The 24,291-nt window shown below is 51.0% G+C and overlaps 1 protein-coding gene across 2 annotated transcripts in view; it reads right to left on the bottom strand.

Moving 5' to 3' along the window:
• Nucleotides 1–4,095: 4,095 nt before the first annotated feature.
• CCDC9B (coiled-coil domain containing 9B) overlaps nucleotides 4,096–24,291 on the bottom strand; it is a 33,765-nt gene continuing 13,569 nt past the window's right edge. For both annotated transcript variants that reach the window (XM_030451066.1, XM_030451067.1), the window contains 8 exons: nucleotides 18,637–18,711; nucleotides 16,152–16,336; nucleotides 14,815–14,876; nucleotides 14,250–14,303; nucleotides 13,741–13,843; nucleotides 10,834–10,891; nucleotides 9,712–10,523; nucleotides 4,096–6,330 (listed from right to left, as the gene is read on the bottom strand). In XM_030451066.1, coding sequence (XP_030306926.1) covers nucleotides 9,744–10,523; nucleotides 10,834–10,891; nucleotides 13,741–13,843; nucleotides 14,250–14,303; nucleotides 14,815–14,876; nucleotides 16,152–16,336; nucleotides 18,637–18,711 — 1,317 coding nt within the window. In that variant the 3' untranslated portion in view covers nucleotides 4,096–6,330; nucleotides 9,712–9,743. The remainder of the gene's footprint in view (nucleotides 6,331–9,711; nucleotides 10,524–10,833; nucleotides 10,892–13,740; nucleotides 13,844–14,249; nucleotides 14,304–14,814; nucleotides 14,877–16,151; nucleotides 16,337–18,636; nucleotides 18,712–24,291) is intronic.

The raw sequence follows: 24,291 nt of genomic DNA, 5'->3' as shown, positions 1-24,291 counted from the left end.
TCTGTATCATACCTGAGCTGGTGGTGTTGCATTCAGCCCCGAGCAGCTGGGCATTCCTTTACAGCAGCTGCTTAAGGGGAAACCAGAAGCAGAGGGTTTGCAGAGGGCAATCAGCTTTGGCCCTGTGTGAGTCCATCCTGGAGCTGTGGATAGTTCTGTTCCGTGGTGGCTGAGCTGCAGCACATTGGTTGGTGCCTGTTTGTGTGTGCAGTAGGTCCTGGTTGTGGAGGCTTTCTGCAGCTCTCTGAGGGAGGAAAGGAGTAAAAGAGAAACAAAAAGAGGCTTGGTGCCAGTTGAGTTCAGTGTGTTTCTTGGCTCTGGTACTAAAGGTAGAACCAGTCAGGAAGCATCGCTGGGAGGGAGCTTGTGTTTCACTTCTAAAACCCCTGAAGATAAATAAAAGTTGAGTGGGATTACACAGGCACTGGGATTTATCTGATCCTGGCTGCTGAATCTGTGGGCTTTGGGCAGTCCCTCCAGTGCACACTGCTCTCTGTAAATACAATTGCTCTCAGCAGACTGACAGAGCGTGGCTGGGAGAGCAGCTGGGAGCGGAAGTGAAGTGAATTAAATGGGCTGCAGGGCTCTGTTCCAACCCCTCCTGTAGCTGCCAGGGATGCCTCAGAGTCAGGAGCAGGAAGAACTCAAAGCTCTTCACCTGCTTTGTGGTTCTGGTGGCAAAGGCTCTTTGGGATGGGGCAGCATCCAGCTCTGCTCTGTCCAAGGGAACAGCCCCGTTGCTGCTGGGTACCTCCCTTTCTGGTGCTAAAAATAGTTGATGAGCCAGTCCAGAGATGCTTGTGGCTGTCTTCATTCCTGTATCAAAGTGCAGGCTTGATGAGTTCCCAGACTTGGGTGTTTGCTTTTGTTTTGGGTTGGTTTTTTTGTTGTAATCGTCTCCTCTGCTGACCAATTAAGATTTAAGTGAAATGCCTCTATTCTGTACCTGTCACAACTGCCTTTGGAGCATCCTGCTACTTCACTCACGTTGTACTAAGCTTGAAAGGGATGGAGGGGCTTGTGCTCTCAAAGAGGCAGAAGAATTGCAGACTGGCTGAGGAGCTTTATGGTTTGTGCAGCTTTGTTTTCCCAAGCCCTTTTGGACCTGGATTCTTCAGCTGAAATTTCTTCTGTGTCCTTTCCCTAGCCAGGAATCAGTCCTCAGGAGGAAGGTATGTTCCCCTGGAGGTGCCCTTGCTCAAGGAGCCACTCTCAGTGCTTGTTGCTCTCTTTGTGCCAGACTGTCCAAGAAACTGGTGACTAAGTACTCTTTGCAAATCACTCTAGTAATACAAATGGCTCATCTGGATGGGTTTCTAGGTGGAAGTAATTTGAGGTGCTCAGGATATCTTGGGAAGTAGGTTGGCTGCAGCAGGTAACAGCTGGATTGTTGTCCTGGACTGTGAATTTCTGCATTTTGTTGCCATCTGTTTGCTGAGACATCTGCATCTAGAACATCATTTTTTTCATGCCCTGAGATGGTGCAGTCACCAGTCATGGGTAAAGCTGAGGTTAACAAGCAGACTGACTTGTTATCTGGATTACTTCAGCTCCAGTTCAGTCTTTCCCTTCATTGCCTCTCAAAACAAAAAAAAAATTCTATTCAGTTCACTTGGTGTAATTGTGTCAGGCCCAGGCTTTTGGGTTGTTTCCATGATAGAAATCCCTGTAGCCTTGTGACTGGTAATGTTAATTCCTTGGAATTGCTGGTGACTTCTCAAAGTCAGTGTGGATGAAGAAATAATCAAACACAGGGCATTTGCTTGAGTGATACAAGGAATTTCAGAGTTCTGACTGACTTACATGACTGTAAGAGTGTGGCTGGCATTGTGGCATCCGTGCTTTTATTTATTTACTTGAGTTTGTTACTGATTCATGTCATGCAGCTTCCTTCCAAGGTCTGAGTCTGTAAAGTCCTGAGTTCAGATCTTTGTCCTCTTAGGAGGCTTTAAAAAAAACTGCACAGAGAACAGAAGTTGCCATCCAGTTGTGCTTCAGGTGCACCTGAGCTCTGAAAGGTGGTGACAAGGGAAGGTAAATACCATGGCAGCTTTGGTTTTCCATTTCCTGATCACAGTGACTGCTTAAAAGGATGGAGAGGAGACCAGGTTGTGTTCTGCTTTGCCTTTCTGACTGAGAAGAGTCTCACGAGGGAGGAATCTGACTTCTTGAGAGAGAAATTCTGTTAATGCTGACTTGTCCTGCTCTTAAGTGACAGCAGTGACTCTCTGGCACTGCTAATGCTGCCTCAGCTTAGATCCTTGCAGAAGGATTTGAACTGCAAGCTCTGTCAAATGGAAGTGCTCCCTAAATAAAGGAACAGTAAGTGAATTATTAATGCTGTGTCTGTCAAAGGTCTATCTAGATCAGAGGAGGTTTTCTCAACCCCTGGTTCCTACCTTGCACGCAGATACCTCTGGGCTGCCACCTCCTCACTGACATCTATTTAATCCTTGTCCCCTGCCTGTAGCTGCTGGCCATGTCCCATTGAGCTCAATTTGTTCCAGGGGAGTGCATCCATGGAACTCCTGTGCAGGGGGTCCAGAAGGAAGGGAAATAGCTGGAACAAACAGGAACTGGAGCATGTAATCTGTGCCAGCAGCTGGCTCACACTTTCATCTTCTAAAGTCTGCCCTTTCCCCCACGCAGGTTCCTCGTGGTCTCAGCTGCTGTAACACACACACCACCCCCATCCCAGTTCCTGCAGACTGGAGAGGTGGTGTCACTGTAACTGCAGATCTCAGCTTAATTCCTGAGTGCTGCTGGAAAGCAGTCCTGTGGTGTAGTGTTGGTAATAAAATCAGTGGCTGCTCTGGGCATTGGGGATCTTTTTCTGAGGAGTCCAAACTCCTGCCAGCTCTGGAGAGGGTTGTGCTGGCAGCAGTCCTGTGGGGAGAGGGCAGTGCTGGAAGGAACAAGAGAGGGAGCATAAAACTGGGAAGGTGAAGCTTGGCTCCTGGCTGTTTGGAGTGGTCAGAGGAACTGCTGGAGTCCCACAGCTCTGGTCAGAGGTTGTCACTCCACTCAGCTGGTGTGACTGGGAAATGGCTGCAGAATTCCCTGTTTGCTCTGCCTGTTGGGAGCTGGGGGCTCTGGGAAGCTGTGAATGAGTCGAGCTGTTCCTGTACAACCTTTCCAAGGGATGGAGACAGACAAAGGTTTGAACTTCACTCCTGTGCTGAGCCCTCCTTCTGCTCTGCACCTCTAAGTGGCTTAAACAGCTTTGCATACAACTTGAAAAGCACCAACCACTCTGTTTTGCACTTTAAATACAACAAACTGCTGACTAAATGCCAGCCTAGCTTCAGGCTCCTTTGTCATCTGCAACTGGAGGGGAACTGGTGTGGAAAATCAGTACAAGTTTGTGACCTCTGGTTCTGACCTTGCTCATCAGGGATCTGTGGGAGATGGATGGGACTGGCTGGGCTGGGGATGGAGAACTGGAACATCTCAGGATTTTACAGAGTTGTCTCCTGGAGGAACTGGGTTGGGAAAGCTTTGGAAACTGAGGTATCTTCATCCAGCTGTAGTCTTGTTCTTGGCTTGAGTTTTTTTAAAACTGATCTTTTTATACAAGGGTTGATTCACTGCTCTGAAGTCCATCTTGATAAGGAGTTTAGCTACAGAGTTGTGATAAAACTGATGGTAAATTTTACCAAGTAGAGGAGTGTGTAGAGGCAGGGTGTTCTTTGGACTAAAGAGAAGGAGGTTCTCTGCTTTCCTCTTGTCTGGAAGAACACAACTTCCCCCAAATCCCTGGGAAGCAGCAGACAGCTCTGCAGACAGATGCCTCTGGACTCTGCCATTCAGTTTGTTTGCAAGAGAAGTGCTGTGGCAGGGAGGCAGCTTTGGTGCTTTGGGGGAGTGAGGCTGATGTGAGGATGCAGCCTGGGATCCCTGCAGCCAGATTTTGGGTGAGCTGGAGCAAAAGCCAAGTCCTTTCCTAAGGAGGGAGCAATCTGAATCAGAGCTGCTGGTCTAAAAAGCAGAGTACTGGTTTAGTTCAGAGAACCTGCCATGTGGCACTGAGGAACATTAAGAAACCAGAGCTTTTTCCTCATTACAACTTTTATTTCATATAAATAATCCCTCTGCATCAGATTGTTTTCAACTTCTCAGTTTTGTTTTTTTTCTCTCACTGTCAAGAAGAAACAGCTAGCCACAGTTTTCTGAGAAACTGCAATCCAGGCATCAACCAAAGTGCATTAGAGCAAAGTGTTAATGAGCAGGAATAAATTACCCTTAGAACAGGCACAATCTGTACAGTCCCATCCCTGGAGCTTGGGACAGACTCAGTCCCAGGCAGCATTAAACATCAGAGTTAGTTGGATTTGTGGGAGAAAAAAGAAAGAAATGGGGGGAAAAGTGTCAGTTTTCCTTTCACAACGAGTCCAGGGCAGTAAGATATGGCAACAACTGCAGATGAGATTTTTCTCTCTCAAAAATAATGCTGTCCTAGGGGCAATGGACCAATTCTTGTCTCCCTGGCTGTGTGCCTGACTGCTGCTGGGATGCAACAGCTTCTTGAGCTGAGACTCTTTTGTGTGGACCATGAGGTAAACCAGTTCCTGGTTTATACTGGTAATGACTCTGGGCTGAGGTCAGTGACCTGGTGTAAAAAATAATAAATTAAAAATTTTAAATCCTGTAAGCAGGATTTTGAGCCAGTCAGATAAGGAAAAAATAGTCTTTAACAGTGATGGAGAATCTCCAGGTGCTGTGTTACAATCTGGCTTTTATCTCTGTTCTTTTCTTTGTGGGATAAGTCCAAATAAACCCAGTCTGGGCTTTGGGGAGGAGGGGGAAGATGTTTCTGCTAACAAAACATAAAAGCTGCACACTCTGTTTCTAGATAATACCTGGGCTGAAGCCAGGAAGTGTTCCTGAATTGGTCATGGAGGGGAAATGCTCAGGCTTGCCATTGTGAGATGGGCACTGTGGATCTAAGTTCTCTGAGCAATACAGGTTTATTAAAGCAGAGTACAGGAGTTCAGCCCACGTGTGCCAACCCACTCTCCAAGGCAGAATGAAGAGTTTGCTTCCTACCTGGAGGTCTGGTTAGCAAATGCATCCTGCAATGAAATCCACTCAATCTCCACGTGTGCCTGTATCTACATTCCCTCCTGTCCTGAGTTTCAGAGCAGCACTTCAGAATGAGGGTCAAGTCAGAACTGATGTTGTTCCTTGTGCCTGCTTTCTGACTTCTCCTCAGTCAGTAGCTGTGTTGCAGCTGTGAATCTCTGAGCAGCTGGACATCCAGGCAGCTGGAATTCTTGCTCATTTGTGCTTGTAAATGCTCATCCAGCTCCTCCATTTGAAAGGGGACTTAAGGCCAGGCCAGGATGCCTGCATGGCAGCTGCCAGGGGAGCTGCTGCCTCTGTATTCAAGCACAAGGTTATGAAAGGCACAACCAGGATGGGAGGAACATTCATTATGAAGCCTCAGACCTTCAGCTCCAATGTGGCCTGGGACACAACTCCTCCTGCACCAACTCCTTTGTGCAGTGTGGTGGAGAAGGGAGGTTACTGCATTTGTGCTCTCCTCCTCCTCCTTGCCCTGGGTGGCACAGAGTGCACTGAGATGTGCTCCAGTTAGGAAGCAGTGTTCTGCTGAGCTGTGCATGTCCCTGCTCAACCTAGCAGCCACCTTCCTTAGGGGAAAAAACCAAGCAACCTCCTGATATGCTGATGCAGCCTCTGCTGCTTGTGTCTAACAGGAGGAGGAAAGCAAGGTGGAAAAAAAAATAAATAAAGCACCTGCACCCTCCAGTGTAACTCAAGAATGCTCCATCCCCTTTGTGCCCTCCACCAGGCAAGGACTGTACAGCTCTGCCAACACTCCAGCCACCTGCAAACCTTGGCACAAGAGCTGCTTTCAGCACTACTTTTTTTTTCATCCACCTACTGAACTACAACATAACACCTCACCCTCTTCATGCTGTCAGTTCCCTGCCCCCCAGGGAGGGAGAGCTGGCACAGCCCCTGCCCTCCTCCCAGGTGAGGAACCTAAACCTTAAACAGAATTAGTTATTAAATAAAATAAAGTGCATCAAGAAGACATTTCATTGGCTTGCCACACAGCTGCAATATTGGCAAAACAAATACAAAAGGTAAGTGGTGGTGTCTGGAGGCCAGGAGTGTGTGTGTAGGTTCCCTGTCCTTTGGCATATGGAGAGGAAAGGGGGTGCCAAACCTGTGAGCAGGAGTGGGAGTGGTGCTGGGACCCCCCAGGCTGGGGGTGGGTGCTGAAAGCTGATTTCAGGGGAGCTCAAAGAGTGAGGACAAAGTTGTGCTCCTCTTCTCATCCACCACCTCCAGCACGTTGTCCTGCTGAAAGGAGAGCAGAGAAGCAGAGGGACCATCAGTCTTCAGGGCACTGCTGAGCAGTACATCAGAGCTGTCTGCTGAGATTCAGCCTGCCCTGGGCTGGGGGGACCATTCCCTGCCTGCCCCCCAAGGGAGTGGGGGCTCCATGGGGCAGGGGATGACCTGGATGTGCAGCTCCCAATCCTCCTCTGGCTTAGCTGAGACTGATTCACTCTCTGCTTTTGTGTCCAGAGCAATCATTTTTGTGTGGCTTGTGCAGCACCTGGAGCAACAAGAGGAGGGGATGATTTTGGGGTGGCCTTTGTGGCCCTCCCACCCAAAACCTTTCTGGGGGGGGCAGCACGTGTGCCTGTCAAGTGCAGAAGGGTGTAGGAGCTTTTCCCTGGTGAAATCACTGACCTGTGAGTGGGGTCTGCTCTCCTCTACCTGCCTCCACACCTAGATACCCAGATTTTAAGGGGGAAAGGCAGACTTCTGTAATTCTGTGAACTCTGCTTTGGTGGGATATGGCACTGAGATGTGCCCAGAGCATCTGAAATGCCCACGGGCTGCTGGGGGCTCCCGAGGGGGGTGTGGGCTGCAGGAAGCACCAGGGAGGTTGATGCCATTCCAGTCAAGCCCTTGAGACTGCCGAGGCCAACATCCAAGATGTAGCAGCAGATGGTCCCTTGTCCCCTGAGGACACTGCCATGTTCTTCAGCAGCTCTGGGTCTGCACTGGCAGGGCTGGCTCCTGCTTGCACTGCTTCCTGCACCAACCTTCAGCACTGGTTTGCATCAGGAGGTTGAGCTCTGCTCCCCTCCTGCCCCACTCCTGTTTACGTCAGCCAGAGCTGCAAGGTCAGATCCCCAGAGCTGCTCTGGAAATCCACCCCCAGCTGTATTTTCTCTAAAGATGTTAAGATTAATTTTTCTCAAGAGCATTCAAGGAAAAGCTTCTGTGGTTTCTGTGTATCGTTTACTTCTCTGGGACTCCTTGGACACTCTCCAGGGATTCCAGTCCTGCACTTTGGGTAAATATTTACTCCTTGTTATTTGAAGCAAAGGATGAAAGCCCCACCACACTCTGCACTGCAGCTCCAGTGGCTCTGGAGGTGATGGGGATTTTTAGTGCCATCCAGAGAGCTGAGCAGTGGCAGCTGTGAACCCCACTTGGTGGCTGCTCTTGTGCAGGAAGGGATGAGCAGCACCCATGGTGGGGAGTGCAGCCCCAGTCAGGGTGTGGGGCCCAGGGCCAGCAGAACATCTTCTGACCCCCCCCTGCTGATGTTTGCTGCAAATCTCTGCTCTGCTCTGGGACGTGGGAGACCTGTGAGGAGAGGGCATGTCCCTGGCAGCAGAGGAGCTGACCTGGTACAGGATCTGGTGCTTGATGGAAAGCCCACAACATCAACTCTGTAATGGAATGGTATTTTTTCATCTAGGGGTTGGCAGGCTGGATTTTGCAAAATGAGACCATCTGTTTCAGTGCTGATCTCCCCAAAACTGCACCAGATCAAAACTGAATCACCAGTATCTAAAAAGATAACATTAAAATGTTCTGCTTTGAAAGGTTTAAGGAGGGCTCCAGTGGGGGTCTCATGAAAAAGGAAATGCTGAAGCAGACACACGTCTGGCACATGCAGGGCATTTGTCAAATCTGTGTTCTTCACAGAAAAAAATGAAATAAAATTTAAAAAATCTCCCTGGGGTGTCAGCTGCTGGCAGGACACCATTAACCACTGGCTCACCCATGAGGTGCATCCCCCCTGAAGGCTGGTCCTGTCTCACCTGGGCCCTGGTTACAACACTCATCTTCCACTGTTGCTCCCACCCCTCTGTGCCCCACACCAGTAATCACACAGCCTCTCTAGAGTTTAAATCCTCACAGATTTTGCTCCTGTTTTCTACCAGGCACTTCAAGGCATTCCCTGGTATAATATCTGCTGGTTACCTGGACACAGAGCACAGGAAAGGTTTCCAGCTGGCCCACATTTACCAAGACTGAGCTGCTGGGCACCTCCTGGAGGCTTGCAGAACAAGAACCTATTTTCTGCTTCCCACTTGAAGTCCTTCACCCACAGAGAACTTGAGTTAGCATTGTTCACACCCCACGGGGGGAAAACACCCCCTCCATCCCCTGCTGGAGTGGGATAATCTGGTAACTGTGCTGATGTCAGAGCAGTCAGGAGGCACAGGCACCTGCAATTCAGTGTTCAGCTGTAGAAAAACCAGAGCTGAGCCAGCAGCCCACAGCCTCTTACACTGGATCATGGGCCATTCCCTCAGCACTACCTGTTCCTTACAGATTGCACTCAGGTGGTGAGAGGAAGCAAAGCAGTTCAGGTGGTTTGGGCACCTGAACTCATGGTACTGACACAGAAGGAATAAACAAACTCCCTTTTGCATTCTAAGAGGAAAAGTGCAGCACTGTTTAATACCTCATCTCCTCAGTGTTGCTCTCTCTGTTCCTGGTTGTTGCCAAGCCCAGCTCTGCCTGACAGTGCCCTATCCCTGCTGCAAAGGGAGAGGTTACATTGCTTTGGGGTGACTTCAGCAGAGAGGAGGTGACAATGATGCCCTAGAACACCATCAATACAACAGCTGAGCAGCACTGACAGTGCCTGCAAAGAACATGTTTTGCAAAGTGACTGCCAAAGAGCTCCTGCACTCTGCCCTTGCCCTTTCCTCTTCATTTCCACGTTGTGTTTTGTTTTTTTTTTCTGCCTGTCATACTTTGTTCTTTCTCCTGGATTTGTTCTGCATTTGCCTTTCTAGAAGAAACTTCCTTGTTTGAGTGAAACCTCTGTAACCAGATGTGTTCTTCCCCTTTCTGTCTGGTTCCCTGCCCTTTCCAGCAGGAGCCATCACCCCCTTTGCATTTACAGACTGCTGGGCACACCAGTGTTACCCCCTGGATAACCCAAAGTGGAGATCTCAGATCTGTAGCAGGAAGAGAATCCCACATGCAGCTGACCTCCTTCAGACTACTGTCCACAAGGTGGGCCTCTGGAGCTTTGCAAGTGTTTTGGGAAGGGGAGCACACTGACTCCAAGTTATCCTGCTTGTCATCACCTCAGAGACAAGAGCAAACCAGCCATGCTATCTATCCCTTCTGAGCTTATCCCTTCCCAGGAAGAGTTTCAGTTTGTGCCCTAACTAATCCATGTCACCAGCCAGACCCAGAAGTTCAGTTTTCTGCCCAAATTTTCCTCTCTGACTTCCCACCCCAGGACAGGTCTTTGTGATGCTCTGATTTAGGCTGCCTGAAGGGCCCACATCACTACTAATTAGCACTTTGGGATAGTTACCTGGTATGATGCTGTTACAGCACAGCAAAGGGAGCTGTGGATCTGTCCCACAGCTGGATAACAAACACACCATGGGGGTAGGGTCAGGCACTCACCTTCTGTCTCAGGCAAGATGGTGCAATCTTTGCTAGTTGAGAGTGTCCCCACTGTCCTTGTCCTTGAGGTCCTCAGGCTGTTCCCCTTCCCTGGGCTGTGCCTGTGCTGTGTCCTGCTCAGACACAACAGTCTTGTCAGGGTTGGCTTTCCCTGGGGGCAAAGGTTCTCCTCTGTGTTCAGTGCCTTCAGCATCTTCACCTCCTTTCAGTGCAAGTGTTTGCCCCTGGAGGGCAGTGTCTTGGGTCACTTCCTCCCCTGGTTTTGTCACCAGCTGTCCTTGACCTGCATCCAGTCTGTCTCCCACTGCTGTGTCCAGCTTTCCTCCAGGGCTGTTTGAAGAGCCCTCCCTGGACTCCTGCTCTGGAGCTGTGTTTTGGTCTGAACCAGCTCCACTGGCATTCTCTCCCATGGGCAATGACAAGGGCTCCTCACTGCTGTGCCTGCTGGCTGGCACAGTGCTGGGAAGGTTGGAAGCAGTGCTGGGAGTGCTCCCCTCCTCCTGAGAGATGGCAGCAGTGCCAGGCTTCCCATGGGCACCTTCCCCAACACTTTCCACACTTGTCTTGGGCCCTGGCTCAGGGTCACCTGTGCTGGCCACAGCCACCTCCATGCTGGAGCCCTTCACTCCTCCCTGCTCCTCCTTCTGGCTGTTGTGGGCAGCCTGGACCTTCCCACTTGGCAGCCTTTGTGATGAGGAGGCTCCATGATCCTGGGGGCTTGGCTGTTTCACCTTTTCTTCCAGCTCAGCTGTGCAGTTCTCTTCCACCCCCTCCTCACCTCTGCTCTTCTGCTTGTCCATACCAAGGTTCCTCTGGGAAAAGAAGGAGATCCTGAGTTCAGCTCACTACAACATCACTATGTGGTATCCCTTGCCTAGAGTAGTTCCCAAGACTTGGGGGAAATTTTGAAAAAGCCACTGAAGGAAGTAAAGGAATGTAGGAGAAGTCTGAGGGAGCAGAAGAAGTGCTGACAGAGGGGCATGGCAAGACAGAGGTCCCCACATCATGCATTTGGGGGGTGCTAATGAGGGCTCCCAGTTCTGCACTGGCTGAGAGCCTCCAACTTTCCTGCCTGGACATGTGTGAGGAAAGCCAGCAGCCAGCCTTGCCTGCTGAACCCACCTGGCCCTCAACATCATCCTTCAGAAAACACAGCTCCTCTCCTTCTTTTGCATCCCACCTGCCAGGAAAGAAAAAAAAAAAGCAGAATTTAGGCCTTCAGGTTCTCCTGTGGCAAAGCCACTGTCCCTGCCTGACACCTGGGCAGGAAATACTTGTGTTCCTGGCTGGAGCCCCTTGACAAGGCAACAGCAGATAAAGGTGGCAGATGTAGATGGTCCAGTTCCTTCTGGCACCTGCAAAGCACTCAGCCCACCCAGAGACACTCATCTGAGAGCACTAAATCTTCAGGAAGTGGTTGTTATAATTCTAACTGTAATGAAGATACAAAATCCAATTGCCAGAACAGACACTTGTTGTCAGACTAACAAGACACATGGTTTGCTTGTGCTGGTGTCTGCCAAAGCCTTGTCCTGCTTGCCTGACAGTGCCCATATATTCCAGACCTCCACTGGACAAGCACAGGAAGCTGCCTCACAAAGCATTTTTACCCAGAAAAGTCCTCAGGGCAGAAGAGAACTGCACTTGCAAGCACCTCAGGGCACTCAGGGTGCAGAGCTGGGCACGGGGGCCTCAATAAGCCAGAGGGAGAAGCAGCTTGGAGCTGATCTGCAGGGCTTAGCCACAGCCCAGCACCCAAACCACAGCCCTCAAGTGCAGGGAAACAAAAGACTCCAGTAGGAAGGAGAGAGAAAGGCAGAAAATGATCTTTGCAGTGGTTATAACTCATGTTCCCTGCAAACACTGACAGAAACCCTGAGCTGCATCTTCTCTGCAATTCCTTCCAGCCCTTGGGAGCACTGAGCTCCTCTCCTGCAATAAGACACAACCTGCTCTGCAGCAATAAGTGGTGGTGTGAGCCCTCCTGGAGGCAGAGGGGGTGGCACTGGAGCTTTATTTTAAAGGAACAGATGGACTGAAGTCTAAAGGAAAAGTGTCTGAGAGACCAGTGTTCTCTGACTGGCTTGGAGGGGCCCTGGACACCCTGGAACTGCTCCAGCCCAGCTCAGAGGGAAGCAGGGAGAGCAATGCTGCCTTTCCCTCACATTCAGTTTAGCCCCAGGCTGGGATCTTAGGCCAGCTGTACTCCATAAGAAGTACTGTGTTCTAGAGGGAATGACCACCTGAAGTCAGGTCATCTGTGGGTGTCAAAAATCTTACAGCTGGTGTGGGGGTAGCAGTCTCAGCCCAACAGCTACCTCTGCTTTAACTTCATCTACTTTCATGTGGATCTGGTTTTTTCCTTTGAGATTCTCTTCTCCAGTGCCACTGCTGAGTGATTCCTGTGGATACATTTTTTTCCAGGTCTCTCTGTCCACCTTCATGTCCACATTTTTCAGTTCTTCCCTCACTGCTTTGTAGACAATAATTTAAAAAATTTTACTCTTTTCTGCCTCTGCTCAGCCCCCTACCCCTGTTTTTTAATCATTCCCTTTCTGCCTGTTGCTTTTTAGATTTGATTTCTGCCTCTCTCTCTGGCCAGCTCCCCATCTCTCTGTTTGTTACCAGGAATAACCACATTTCAGTGGCAAAGCAGCAGAACCATGCTTACTCCTGGGGGCAGTTGTTGAGCTCTGTGAGTTTGGTTTTTGTCCTGCTGGGTTGGGATCTTCAGGCAGGGCAGAACTGTGTGTACTCTCACAGCTTGAACAGCAGTGTTCAGCAGCAGCCTGAAGCCTTCTAAGGTATTTACAGAAGGTAACAGCACACAGCAAACCCACTGGCATGCCCCATCCTTGCACATCCTCTGGGAACTGCAGTAATTCCCCTGTGCTGCAGTCAGTGCCTGGTGGAGAGTGAGCATGAGCACAGCTCCTCAGCTTGTCCTGCCTGAATGTATTTTACTTGGGATGAAGAGTGGGAAGGGGTGGGATGTAACCTACAGACAGAGCTAACTCCATTATTTGCATGCTGTTGGTCCTCTTTGTCATCAGTTTATCAGAGCTAAATTTAATTATAAAAAGTCTGATTAACTGGCAGGGCTGAGGAAGACAGAAATGACCCATCCTGGTGCTCTGAGTAGATTCTGAGCCCACAGCATCAGCTGAGAGTTATGGCTGCTCAGGTGCAGGCCCTCAAAGCACAGACACTGGAAACAAAAGCAACATTAAAAGAACATCTCCAGGCTTAACACAGGGCAGGAGCTGTGTGTTGGACCCACGTGTGTCCTGGCACAGCAGAACCCTGCACACCCAGCCCCTGCCTGATGCTCTTCAGCCAAGCTACAGCAAGCAGCAGCTGATGTCCAGCAGCTCCTGTCTGCTGGGTGATGGTGTCAGGACCCCCGTGCAGCACAGATCTGCATCTGTGTAACTGGAGGGTGGTACCTGCCCTGAGTGGCTGAAGAATGTGACCACTAAAAGGGACTGGAATGTCTGTTCTGGATAAATGGAGAGGTTTGGAATATGTAATCAACTCTTCCATCTTCTTGTTGCCCACTGAAGGGCATGGCAGAGCTGTGAAGAGGATTGCTGTTATTAAACCATCAGTGTGGCTCCAGGAAACTGGAGACTGAGCTGAAATTTAATTATGGAGAGCAGCAGGAGAGGGGGGCCCCTGGGAGGATGTGGGTGAACCTGTAAATTGCATTTAACTGTGCTGCCACTCTGAAACTGCTTCTGTGCAAATGACTGTGTGGCTGGGTGCTGCCCATAGCTGGCAGGAGCAGCACCTTCCCTCCTCACCAGGAGCTTGAAGAAGAGTTAAGAGGAAAAGAGAGGAAAAGACATCTGCACCACAGTATCCAGCCTAACTGTGACTGCTTCAGCTGGCAACTGTCTCTGGAGGCTGCTCCTCCAGATCAGCAGTGCCTGAAAGTCAGGTAGAATGTGTTCCAAAGCTTCAGGCAAGGAATGAGGGTTGGCCATGCTCAACACAAGCCCCTGCTCCTGATGCTGCTGCTCTCCTCACCTTCTGGCTCTGCCTGTCAGTCTGTCCTTCCCCTTGGCTCGGCTGCTCACAGCAGGCACTGCTTTCAGTCCAGGGTCGCTCACGTTCACTGCGTGCTGTGCACCTAGGAGAGAGGTTGGGAAGGCCATGCAGGAGCTGCCAGAGCCACCTGATGGACCTCTGAGCATCCCTGGGGCACTGGAAAAACCTCTGGAGCAGAAAGCCTCTGAAGCTGAACACACACTGTATGTATACCTTCTAAAATAATGAATACAAATGGGTATCTTTTCTGCATTTTTAAGTTCCACATTCTAACTGTAACTTCAGATCTTATCCTTGGATACAGTCTCCCTTTTGCTGTTCCTGCAAGGCTTGTTCTCCCTTGCCACCCAGCACAGGCTGTACCACAGAGCCAGGAGAGCAGCCACATGGTGTGTCCCCACAGGGTGCCTGGAGGGAACTGAGGGGCACATCAGGCAGAGGTGCTGGTGCTCAGTGGGGTGACACAGCTGAGCTTGGGGTGGACTCACCTCTCCCATCCGGGGGAAAGTTCCTCTGCTGGAATTTCCTTGCGTTTCTTCCCCCTGGGAGGACAAAGCAAAGGATGCAGAGAAGTGAGGGAGGTTCTGTAAGAGACAGGCAGCAGAAAGCCTGCTGTCCAAACAGGGTGTCACAAGGGAAAGCTTTGTTCTGCCAGTCCATCTCCTGAGAAACAGGAGTCAGGATGGACTTAATGCTAGTAGAGAAGCCAGCATGTGCCACAGGGATCAGAGATGATGTGCTCTGGAATAGGATTGCCTCTCAACCCAGTGCTGGGGAAAGGAGGCAGTGCTGAGCCTCCATCTCCTGTTGTACAAGGGTGCAGGAGCCACTGTTCTCCCTGGGAAGGTAAAAAGCACCAGCACCCAGACACTCAAATCCCATCCCCTGAGCACCCTGCAAAGCAGAGAGGGCTGGGACCCCAGCACTGAGCTCAGAGGTGTTTGCCCAGGAAAGCAGTTTCAGAGCTGACAGGCACAGCAGCTGCTGGGGCACTGGGCTCACACAATCAGCAGTCACTAGCACCAGGACAGAGTCTGGGTGTCCCTTGCCAACCTTTCTTATTGCTGGGATTATCCAAGGCTGGCTCCCCATCCTTAACAAAGTCCTCTTCAAACCTGCAGGTTAAAAACAGGCATTGTCAGACCTGACCATTCTCCTCCAGTGTGCAGAAGCCTGGGCAGGAGACCTCGAGGTGATGCAGGCTCCAGCCTCCTGCCCCCTGGCAAAGCTCTGCAGGGTGATCAGCAGGAGCTGGGACTGCATGCACTGACCAGGAGAAATGAGGCTGTGAGGCAATTCTACCCCAAAGGAGAACCTCTAAAACCTTCATATCTGTACCCATGTGTATGTATTTAACTCTGTGAACACCCACAAAGCCTGCAGATGCCTGTAGTGTAGCTGTACCATGCTCAGAAACAGCTTCCCAAGCTTCTTCACACCATCTGAAGCAGCTTCAGGATTCATCATCTCAGACCAGACTTATTTGGTTGGTTTTTAATCCTGCTTGTTTTGTATTATTGTTTTGCTCTTTAAAATCAGCACACAGGAGAACAGAAGGGCTCAGAGCTGTCTTGCCAGCAATGCTCACCACCCACTGGTCAATGCAGTCACTGAAAATCTATGTACTTGGTTCCATTCCTCAGCTAAAAGGTTGTCCCACCTCTCTGCCCTCTACAAACTCTTTTATCAGCAGCAAGCCTGTGACCCATTCCCTAACTCCACACCCTATCAAAACCTTGTCCTGCTGCAGGTGCCAGGTTGTCCACCAAAGGTGTGGCCCTTTGAACAAGCACAATTAGAGGGACAGCATTTAAAGCAGGGAAGTGTCAGGCCCCATTAGGAGCTCTCCCCCTCTGCTGTCCCCAGTGTTTCCTCCCTACCCTCCTGGTGTCCCTTTGAGGTGATCCCCTGGTGGGACTCAGTTTATGAGGTGTAGGGGATTTGGCCTGTCCTGTGCCTGAGAAGGAGAAACAAGCAGGGCTGTGAGAAAACCTGTGGAATAACAACACAGGTTGGTCCATCCCTGTTTCTGGAAGAGCACCTGCATCCTCCTGCCCTTGGATTTGTCCATGTGGAGATGGAGGACTCTCCAGATGTAGACTGAGTGTTGTTTCACACTCCCCTCCCTCCCACAGTCCAATCCTGGTGGGATCAAAGGCAAGGAGCCTCTGTCAGCACACAGTGTGTCCTACCAGGGTAGCAGACCTCAGGTCAGAGAGAAAGTAGGAGAGTCCATCACTCTGATTCCACTGACACAGAGGGTCAGGAGGAGAAAGAGCAGCGTGGCTTTGGTCATGGAGAGGCATGTGACAGCCTGGCCTGTGATCAGGAAATAATCTGCACAGGATCTCATCGGGGGTTCAGATGAGCCCGGGCTGGGCAGGACCTACATGTGCTCTGACTTCTCCACATCCCAAGCCCGTCTCCACTCGCCCCGGGCGTTCTTGTGCCGCGCCAGGCGCTCCAGGTCGATCTGCTCCCGCTCCCTCTTCCACCGGATGTACTCCCAGCGTTCCCGACCACTCATGGGCACACTCGGGTCTCCAGGTCCCTTCTGTGCTGCCTTCCCACCATCCTAGTGGAGGAAAAGAGAGCTCTTTGTTGACACAGAAGTCGGAAGCAGCCGCGCTCGGTGCGCTCTGTGTGCCTGCCGCCAGGAATGCTCGGTGGGATCTGGGAAGGACTCAGTGAGGTCTGCTGCTCCCTCTGAAGTGATGTGCAGACAGGAGGGCCTGGGTGTGCTGTTCCCAGGATTGTGGCTTTACAGAGAGGGAACTGAGGCAGCAAGAAGTTACATGGCTTGCTTGGAGCCGCTCTGTAGATCCAGAGCCAAACCAGAACAAGCAACCCTTCCCTCCCAGGGAACTCCAACAATGAGAGTGACAACTTGTGGCCACATATTTCTGGAAAGCTGCTCCCCTTCACCCAGACTACACAAATAGTGCTTTTTTTTCAATGGATTCACTTGCCTCCATCTAAACCCCTGGATTTTCCATCGGGATGCATTCCTCCTGCCTTAATGAGCTGGGGCTCCAGGGCTGTTTCCCTAACCTGAGCCACGATGTCCTTTGGCTCCTGCAGCACAGGAAACCTCCCCCCTGTGGAAGGCAGCCACAAGATGCAGTTTTCATCCTGACACCCAGGTACCTGACACAAACTTCTAAAGCACACTCAAAGAATCCTGTGTGCAAATGGACTGATCTGCCTAATTCCTACTTGCAGCCATAAACTAGACAGGGGCTTTCACCTGCTGTGTCCCTCCTCACCTGAAGGTTTTAAACATTCTCTATTTTTCCTGGAAAAGGTACTGGTTAAAGTTTACTTTAGGCATAAAGTTAGTTCCTGGAGTACTTGCAGCACCTTCCAACAGAGTTTGAGAGCTTGAACTCTCACAGAAGATGCACTGGGCTGATGAATCACTCCACCTGCAGACTTTGGGACCCTTAAATCAAAGTGATGTCTATGAAAGCCCTCAGAGTGGCAGGGTCAAAAGGAAGAGCCTTCTGTGAGCCCCAGGCACCCCGAGGAGCCTGCAGATGGGGCTGACCCCCTGCCCAGGGCACAGAATTCTGCAAGTGCCAAGAGCAGCATCCTGGGAGGGAAGGGGCTCTTCCCCTTCGTTGCTTTCAGCCTCTTGGTTCATCACTTTTCCTCAGGAAGGACTAAAAAATGTAAAGCTTAATGAAAAGACAGCTCAGAGGTGACAGAGCAGGTGAAGAGGGAGTGATGGGCAGCCCAGCTGTGAGGTTAATGGACATGGTGGAAACAGGAGCCACCTGGCCATGGTGTTGTCAAGCAGCAGTGTGGAGCAAACAGCTTAGTGCAGAGCCCAGTCCTGCAGTGCTAATTACCTGCAGATCATTCATCACTCTGTACACCAACCCTTTCACACCAGTCACCCTCACCCCTTCCCCAAACAGGAATTAACTCCTCAGCATGGCACTGCTGTTAAAAGCAGAGCAGCAGGGAAGGAGTGGAGGAAAGCTGTGTTACCAAGGAGACACATCTGTGTGGGCTGCAGATGGGGTGGCAGTAATTGCTCCTCTATTCCTTAGCTGGTAGAGCCTGGGGGCCCTGAGACTGCACCCCCAAGAAGGAAGAGATGAGGGCTGCAGAAAGACAAGGCACAGCAGGGCAAAGCAAGAGCAAGCACTGGTCCCTGGGCTGGGGCAGGGGCCTGGAGGTGCTCCCCATGGCATGGCATGGCATGGCATGGCATGGCATGGCATGGCATGGCATGGCTGTGGTGAGCTGGAGCACAAGGCCAGCCTTCTCCCCAGTTCTGCTCTGAGGGGCTCAGCTGTAATTAAATGTATAAGAGCCCATCTGTGTCCTCCTAATGAATCACGGTGAGGTGGGGCTATTCAATTTGTGCTCTGTTAATTAAGAGCATCTGCAGGCTCTGGGGAGCCAGCATGTCCTTCAGGGTTTGCATTAAACACTCAGTGGGAAGGCCTCTGCTTTAATTTACCTCCATCCTACTCTGCTTCTGCTGCAGTGAGGAGCTGTAGCTGGGATGGTCTGAGCCTTTCAACCCACGAGTAAATAGTTTGGGAAGAGAAACCACTGGGGGTTGTGCTGCCACTTGGGTGAGCTCCTCACACCCTCCCTGACCCCCCTGCTGCTGTGCAGGGACCTGAGCAGCCATGGGAAGGGGGGAAGGGCACATCCCCTGTCACCTCCTCCCAGTGCTGCACTGCCAGGTGTGTCCCAGCTCAGCAAAGCTTTGGACAACAAAGGGAATGAACAGGGACCATGTCTGACACCTTGCTGCTTCCCTTAGGACTGTGCCTACTCTTACTGGTGAGGTGGAACATCCTACTGGTTTCCCCTTCCAGAACAAGGGTCCCCAAAGGGAGGTGGGGTCCCACTCACCTTCCTGCTGTGCTCACTGTCTGGGCCTTTGTCACTTTCTGATCTCCTCTTCTCTGCTGCTCTCCTCTCCTCTGCCTGCAAGAGCACAAAGGAATTGTTTCAAGAATTAAGCAAGAATTCCTGGTAGAGGACTCGGTGCCTGACCCTGTGCCTACCAGGACATGTAAGAACTGCCCAGAAAAGGTCAGCAAAAGAATAAAGATTGGCTCCTGAATCCAACTGATGTGGGGAAAAAAAGAAGTCAGAAAGTAAGGGATGTATGAGAAAAGCAAAACAAAAGGGATGCATTCCTACAGGCCCTGATTCCTCCCAAGCCAGATGCAGAGAGCAGTCCTGAATAGTCCCAGTTCTTCCCAAGACACACCAAGTTTCAGGTACCTTTTCAGATTTGGGACAAAGACCCAGCTTGTGATTCAGCTGCCTGGGAGCTGAGAGCCCCCTAAGATGCAGCTCAAAGCCAGCTGGGTGAAGCTGGGAGTGACTTTTGTCCCTGCCAAGCATGGTGGCTTTCTGCTTGGGTCCATCCCTGCATCCCTGGGTTCAGCCATGCTGCTACCAGATGCTACCAGATTTTAACCTCAGAAAGAGGTTAAATGAGCCCCTTGGTCTTAATGAACTACAGACAATAATCATGGAGCATCCATGGAGCAGGCAGTTCCACCTCTATGTGGGTGGCCCCACAGCTCTGGAGCAGCTCCTGCCCCCACAGCTCAGTATTTGCAGGATGGTGGCTGCCAAGTGGCACAAAATTTACCAGGTTGTCCCCCATTCCTTCAGCCACCTCCTTCAAACACTGCCACGAGCAGAGGGCTCACTGCAGCCCCGTGGCTCCCCTTGTGCTCAGAGGAGCCAGGGCATCCCCGAATTCCCCTCCCTGCTGATCCACTGTGGAGCTGGGGAGTGGGTGTGTGTGGGGCTGAGATCATCCTGCTGCTGTTTTGTACCATCAAACAAAACTGGAACACAAAGGGGAAAGCAGCAGCACGAACTGCCAGGTCAGCTGTTCCAGAAAGTGTCAGTGCTGGGAGGTCCAAACCAGGCTGGAAATGGGACTTTTATTCCAGCCCTGTGCCAACCCCAGGTTTAGCCCAGCTGGGTGGGGGATCCCAGCATCAATACCCAGGAGGAAACATCCCCCCCACTGCAGCCTGCTCCAGGTGGGATGGTGCAGGGAGGGAGCTGGGGGCAGTGCCTGGGGTCTGTTCACTTGTGCTAAACCTCAGGCTGGTCAGAAGGGTGACTGTGCAGCCAGGGCTCATGGACAGGGCACTCAGGGCATGACAGCTTCACCCGTGGGAAGCTGAGGTGGCTCCAGCACAGGTGGATCCTTGAAAATACTGAGGCAAATGTTAGTGTCTAGTCCTAGGATTTTTCAGCAAAAATTTGGGATTAAATCCAGAGGGTTCTGTGCTCAGGGTAGCCAGCCCTCCCTGTGTCCTGGCCTGCTGCAGAACGGGCCAGTGTTGGGTTAAAAGATGATACTGGGGTTTTATTTCAGAGGGCTGTAGCAGTAACCAAAACTGCTCCCTCCAGGCTGGCCGGGGAGCAGTGGATGCAGGAGGATGTTCAGCCTGTGAAGCAGCTGTAAGAGAAAGTCATCCCCTTGGGAAGAGCAGAAAGGAGGCAGGTGGTGCAGAGGAGCTGGAGCCCCTCTGTCCCCAGGGGAAAGAACCCTTGTGTGGGAGGAGAGAAGGAGCTCTGAGTGCCTCGGCAGGGCCAAAGACAGCCACGTTTATGGGGAAACTGAGGCAGGGAGCTGCATGGGCGTGCTTATTGTTTCATTGAGCCTGCATATTTCTCATGCAAGCTCATGCAAAGACCGATTGGGTCTGGACCCTTCACAGTGCCTGACTGTGTCCCCAAAGGCTGGAACAGGAAAGTCAGCGCATCCGCAGGGCCGGAGCTCTGAGCCAGGGGGAGCCGTCTGTCTGTCTGTCTGTCCTGTCCTGTCCTGTCCTGTCCTGTCCTGTCCTGTCCTGTCCCTTCCTCCTGCCTGCAGCTCTGCCTCTGCCAAGGAGCAGGGAACAGCGAGCCCGAGGCTGGGAATGTGCTGGGAGCTGAGGGACGGAGGCATTGCCGGGGAGCTCCCAGCCTCTGCTGCTGGTTTGCCTTCTCAAAGGGCACTGGGGGAAACAGAAACGACCAAAAAAATAAATCCAGTTCTTTTCCACCTGTAGAGCAGCTCTGAACTCAGCAGTTGGAGGAGAACGTGGGTAAATCTGCTTTTGCCTGGCTCAGGAGCAGAGTTTTGCCTTTGCTCCGTGCTGCCCCAGCGCTGCTGTGCTCTGTTATGACACACCCAGGACACGGGGAACCAAAACATGTTTTTCTGCTCCTTCCTCCTCCCCGCCCCCAAAATTATGAACTGTGACAATGCCATTATCAGCTCTGAGTTTAACTGTTCCTGCACAGCAGGGGAAGAGATGTGACGAAGGAACAACAACAACAAAACCCCCTCAAAACTAAAGCAGATAGAGAAGATTCCGTTTGTTTATCCTGGTTTGGTGCCAGGATTTCCAAATTTCTCAGCCCCAGAGTGGCCTGGGCCAGGAGAGGGCAGAGCCTGCTCCTAACCAGCATCCAGCCCTGGCATCCCCTTGCTGGATCCCACCTGGGGATGGTGCTGATGCCATCACCTCACCATGCTGAGCATTGCTTTGTGCCAGCTCCACATCAAGGCTCTGCCAGGTTTCAGCATCTCTGGGCTACTTCATTATCTTCTTCTTTTAGAGACAAATCCCAGCAGATGTGTTCAATGAACCTTTTGGTACCCACTTCTCCAGGCACGTGTCAGCACCAGAACTGCATTTCTTCTGCAGGAAGAGCTCTTTGTAAGAGCTCAGAGCTGGTTTTCCAGCACTCAGATCTCCCACTGGGTAGGATTTGGGATACATGAGAGGATTTTTATTTTTTTTTCCCTAAGTCTTTTGAAAAATGTGCCTACTAATTGTGCTGCCTGAAAAGGCTTTTCAGCCACCCTTTCTGCCTCTCTCCCCCTCCCATCTGCACTGGAAGCACAAGTGTTTCTCCTGCCCCAGGTCTGGTTCCCCTCCTGTGCCAGCCCAGGAGTCAGACACAGGCCCTGGAAGCAGCTTTTGTGTCTCATGGTTGCAAACACTCATTTCTGATATACAGGCCCAGGAAACTCTGTTAATAAAAGAACAATTTGAAAGCCCTGAAGCCCTATCAGCTGCCCATTTAAAAGATGATTTATAACCTGCTAATTAACCATTGTGCTCTACTGCTCCTGGGCTGCTGGCTCACAGCTCTCATGTATTAATGATCCTGAAAGCTGCCAGAGCATGGAGTGGCCTTTTAGGAAAAGTGGTGCTAAACATCAGGAATTCTCCCCCACCCTGCTTGCAGATTTAGGGCCCATGAGGCAGAGGTGGGAAGGTCCTGACAGGCACCTCCAAGGCAGCACTGGATGCTGTGGTGCACCAGCCTAATTCCTTCTGCAAGGGGACAAGAGAATTTGGTCCTCCCAGCCCTCTGTGCTACCAGAAAGAGTCTTTTACTGGAGAGCAAGAAAAAGAAAACAAACCAGGCCTCAAGGTGGCAGGGGAAGGCACTGGGGCTGTTGTGGAAATCATGAGAACAGCTTTCTTTGTCTTGCATTTCTTTCCTCTTCAGCAGCCTCTGGCACAGCCATGTGCTGTCCATCCCTCTGGGCTGGGCTGGACAATGTGGTGCCAGCCAGAAGCACCCAGGGCAGCAGGAAGGGGAGGTCTGAGGTTGTGGGGTTTTGTTTGGTTTTGTTGTTTTTTAAATTTATTTTTATTGCAATTAATCACAAATGAAAATGGAGAAAAATGTGGGTAAGGAGAATGCCCATCAAATGTTTTAATAGGATAAATCTGTCAAGTGTAGAGAGGAGGAGGCACGTTTGATGGTGGCCAAGGAATGGGATGTGGCTGCAGAGGGAGAGGTGAAGGGCACCAGGGGCCTCTGCAGGAGGAGCACAACTCTAACCCAGAATGAGCCTGGGGAACCTGGGGGCCATGAGGGGAAAACCCCCAAAAGGGATGGGGCTGGGGTAAAAAGGGAGGCTAAAAGCTGATCCTGGAACTGGGGGCCAGAGCTGAGGTGCTGACACACAGAAACCCCAGCAGGCTCTGCCAGTAGCTGATCAGTTTGGGGATGAAAATGAAGTTTCTCATTTGGATTACTAATTACTGGATAGCAAACAAGAAGTGGGAAGAAGAGTCCAGTTCCCATGGGAGAGGGTGATGAGGGGTGTGCCACTGGGATCTGCACTGCTCAACATGCTCATAAATGGTCAGGAAAAGGAGCTGAAGAGAGATGACAGTTTGCTGATGATGTTAAATTATCCAGGGCAAAGAATGTAATTTGCCAGGAAAGGGCTGCAAAGGATCTCTTGACACTGACTGCCTGCATCATAAAATTAGAGATGAAATTCAGTATCAATAAAAGAAAATAACTCACAGGGAGCAAAATGCCCCCTTATGGATGCACACACAGTAATGAAGCCTGAACTAGGACTGAGACTCAGGAATGACATTTTTGGTGTTGTTACGAGCAGATCTCTGAAAATGGTAAATCAATTATTTAGAAAAAAAGCAGAGAAAATGGAAAGTTGTTAGGAGAAGAATAGAGAACAATCCAGAAACATTGTTATGTCACTGAGTACAGCCACAGGAGCCCAGTGCCTGAATGCCATGTACAGTTCTGGTCCTTTTGTACTAAAAGAATATAGTTACAATAACAAAGGCACAAACAACACTGGAATATAGAACTACTTCCTCAGCACACATCTAAATATGGTCAGTCTCTTAACCCTGCAGAAGAGATGGCTGAAGGGAGATGTGAAATGGGTCAATAAAAGGGTTTGTGCTTTGGGAATGTGAAGAGGGGCTGACCCATGCACTGCTGCCCATGCTGCAGCAACCTCAGATGGAGTAACCAGGTAAGGAGTGTGAAGAAAAAGAAGAGCTCCCTGTCCCAGCACAGCACCTCCCTGAGCAGTGCAGCTCCTGGCTGGAGGGGCTGGGGAGGTGAAGTTGAGATGGACTCAAACAAAAAGGAAATATTAGAATTCAGGCAAGAAAATGCCTGGAAAGGAGTGCTGTTCCTGGCAGAGGAGGCCCTGAACTCAGGGGGTTGGTGAGTACAGGAGGGGCAAGAGGCCTTCATCTGCCCTGGTCTTCTGCTCCCTCCCTGCTGCACACCCTGTGTTAGTGCAGACTCTGCACTCTGCTTAGGTGGGGGCAATGGAATTGCTGTCACCAACATCCCTGTGGCTCCCACCCAGTTCTGCAGGCTGAGAAGATTTCCTAGAGGTTTTCTGCAGTTTGGGAATGCTGAGTCTGATGTGCTCTCTGCACTGCAGCCTTCCAGAAGCACATGGCCCCAAGGCACAGCCTGGGCCAGGTTTCAGCTTGTCCAACGTTATCACTCCCAGGAAAAAGAAAGCCTTGTTTAAAACACTGATCCCCCAGGCAGCTGAGGAACAACTCAAGTGGCAGTGTGGGCCAGACCAAACCTCCTTTGACTCAGCCAGCCCAAGCTGGCAGGATGTGTGAGATGCCAACGTGACCTGGCACTTCAGCCCCATCTGCAGAATTGTGTCCTGACCCTGGGAACAGGCTGACCAGGTGTGGATGGAAACAAGGAGCTCTAACCACCAAACTCTTC

The sequence above is a fragment of the Calypte anna genome, chromosome 5 (assembly GCF_003957555.1).
Source record: "Calypte anna isolate BGI_N300 chromosome 5, bCalAnn1_v1.p, whole genome shotgun sequence".
Classification (NCBI taxonomy): Eukaryota; Metazoa; Chordata; class Aves; order Apodiformes; family Trochilidae; genus Calypte; species Calypte anna.
The sequence above is the reverse complement of the archived record's forward strand: the minus strand, read 5'-3'. Positions and strand labels throughout refer to the sequence as shown.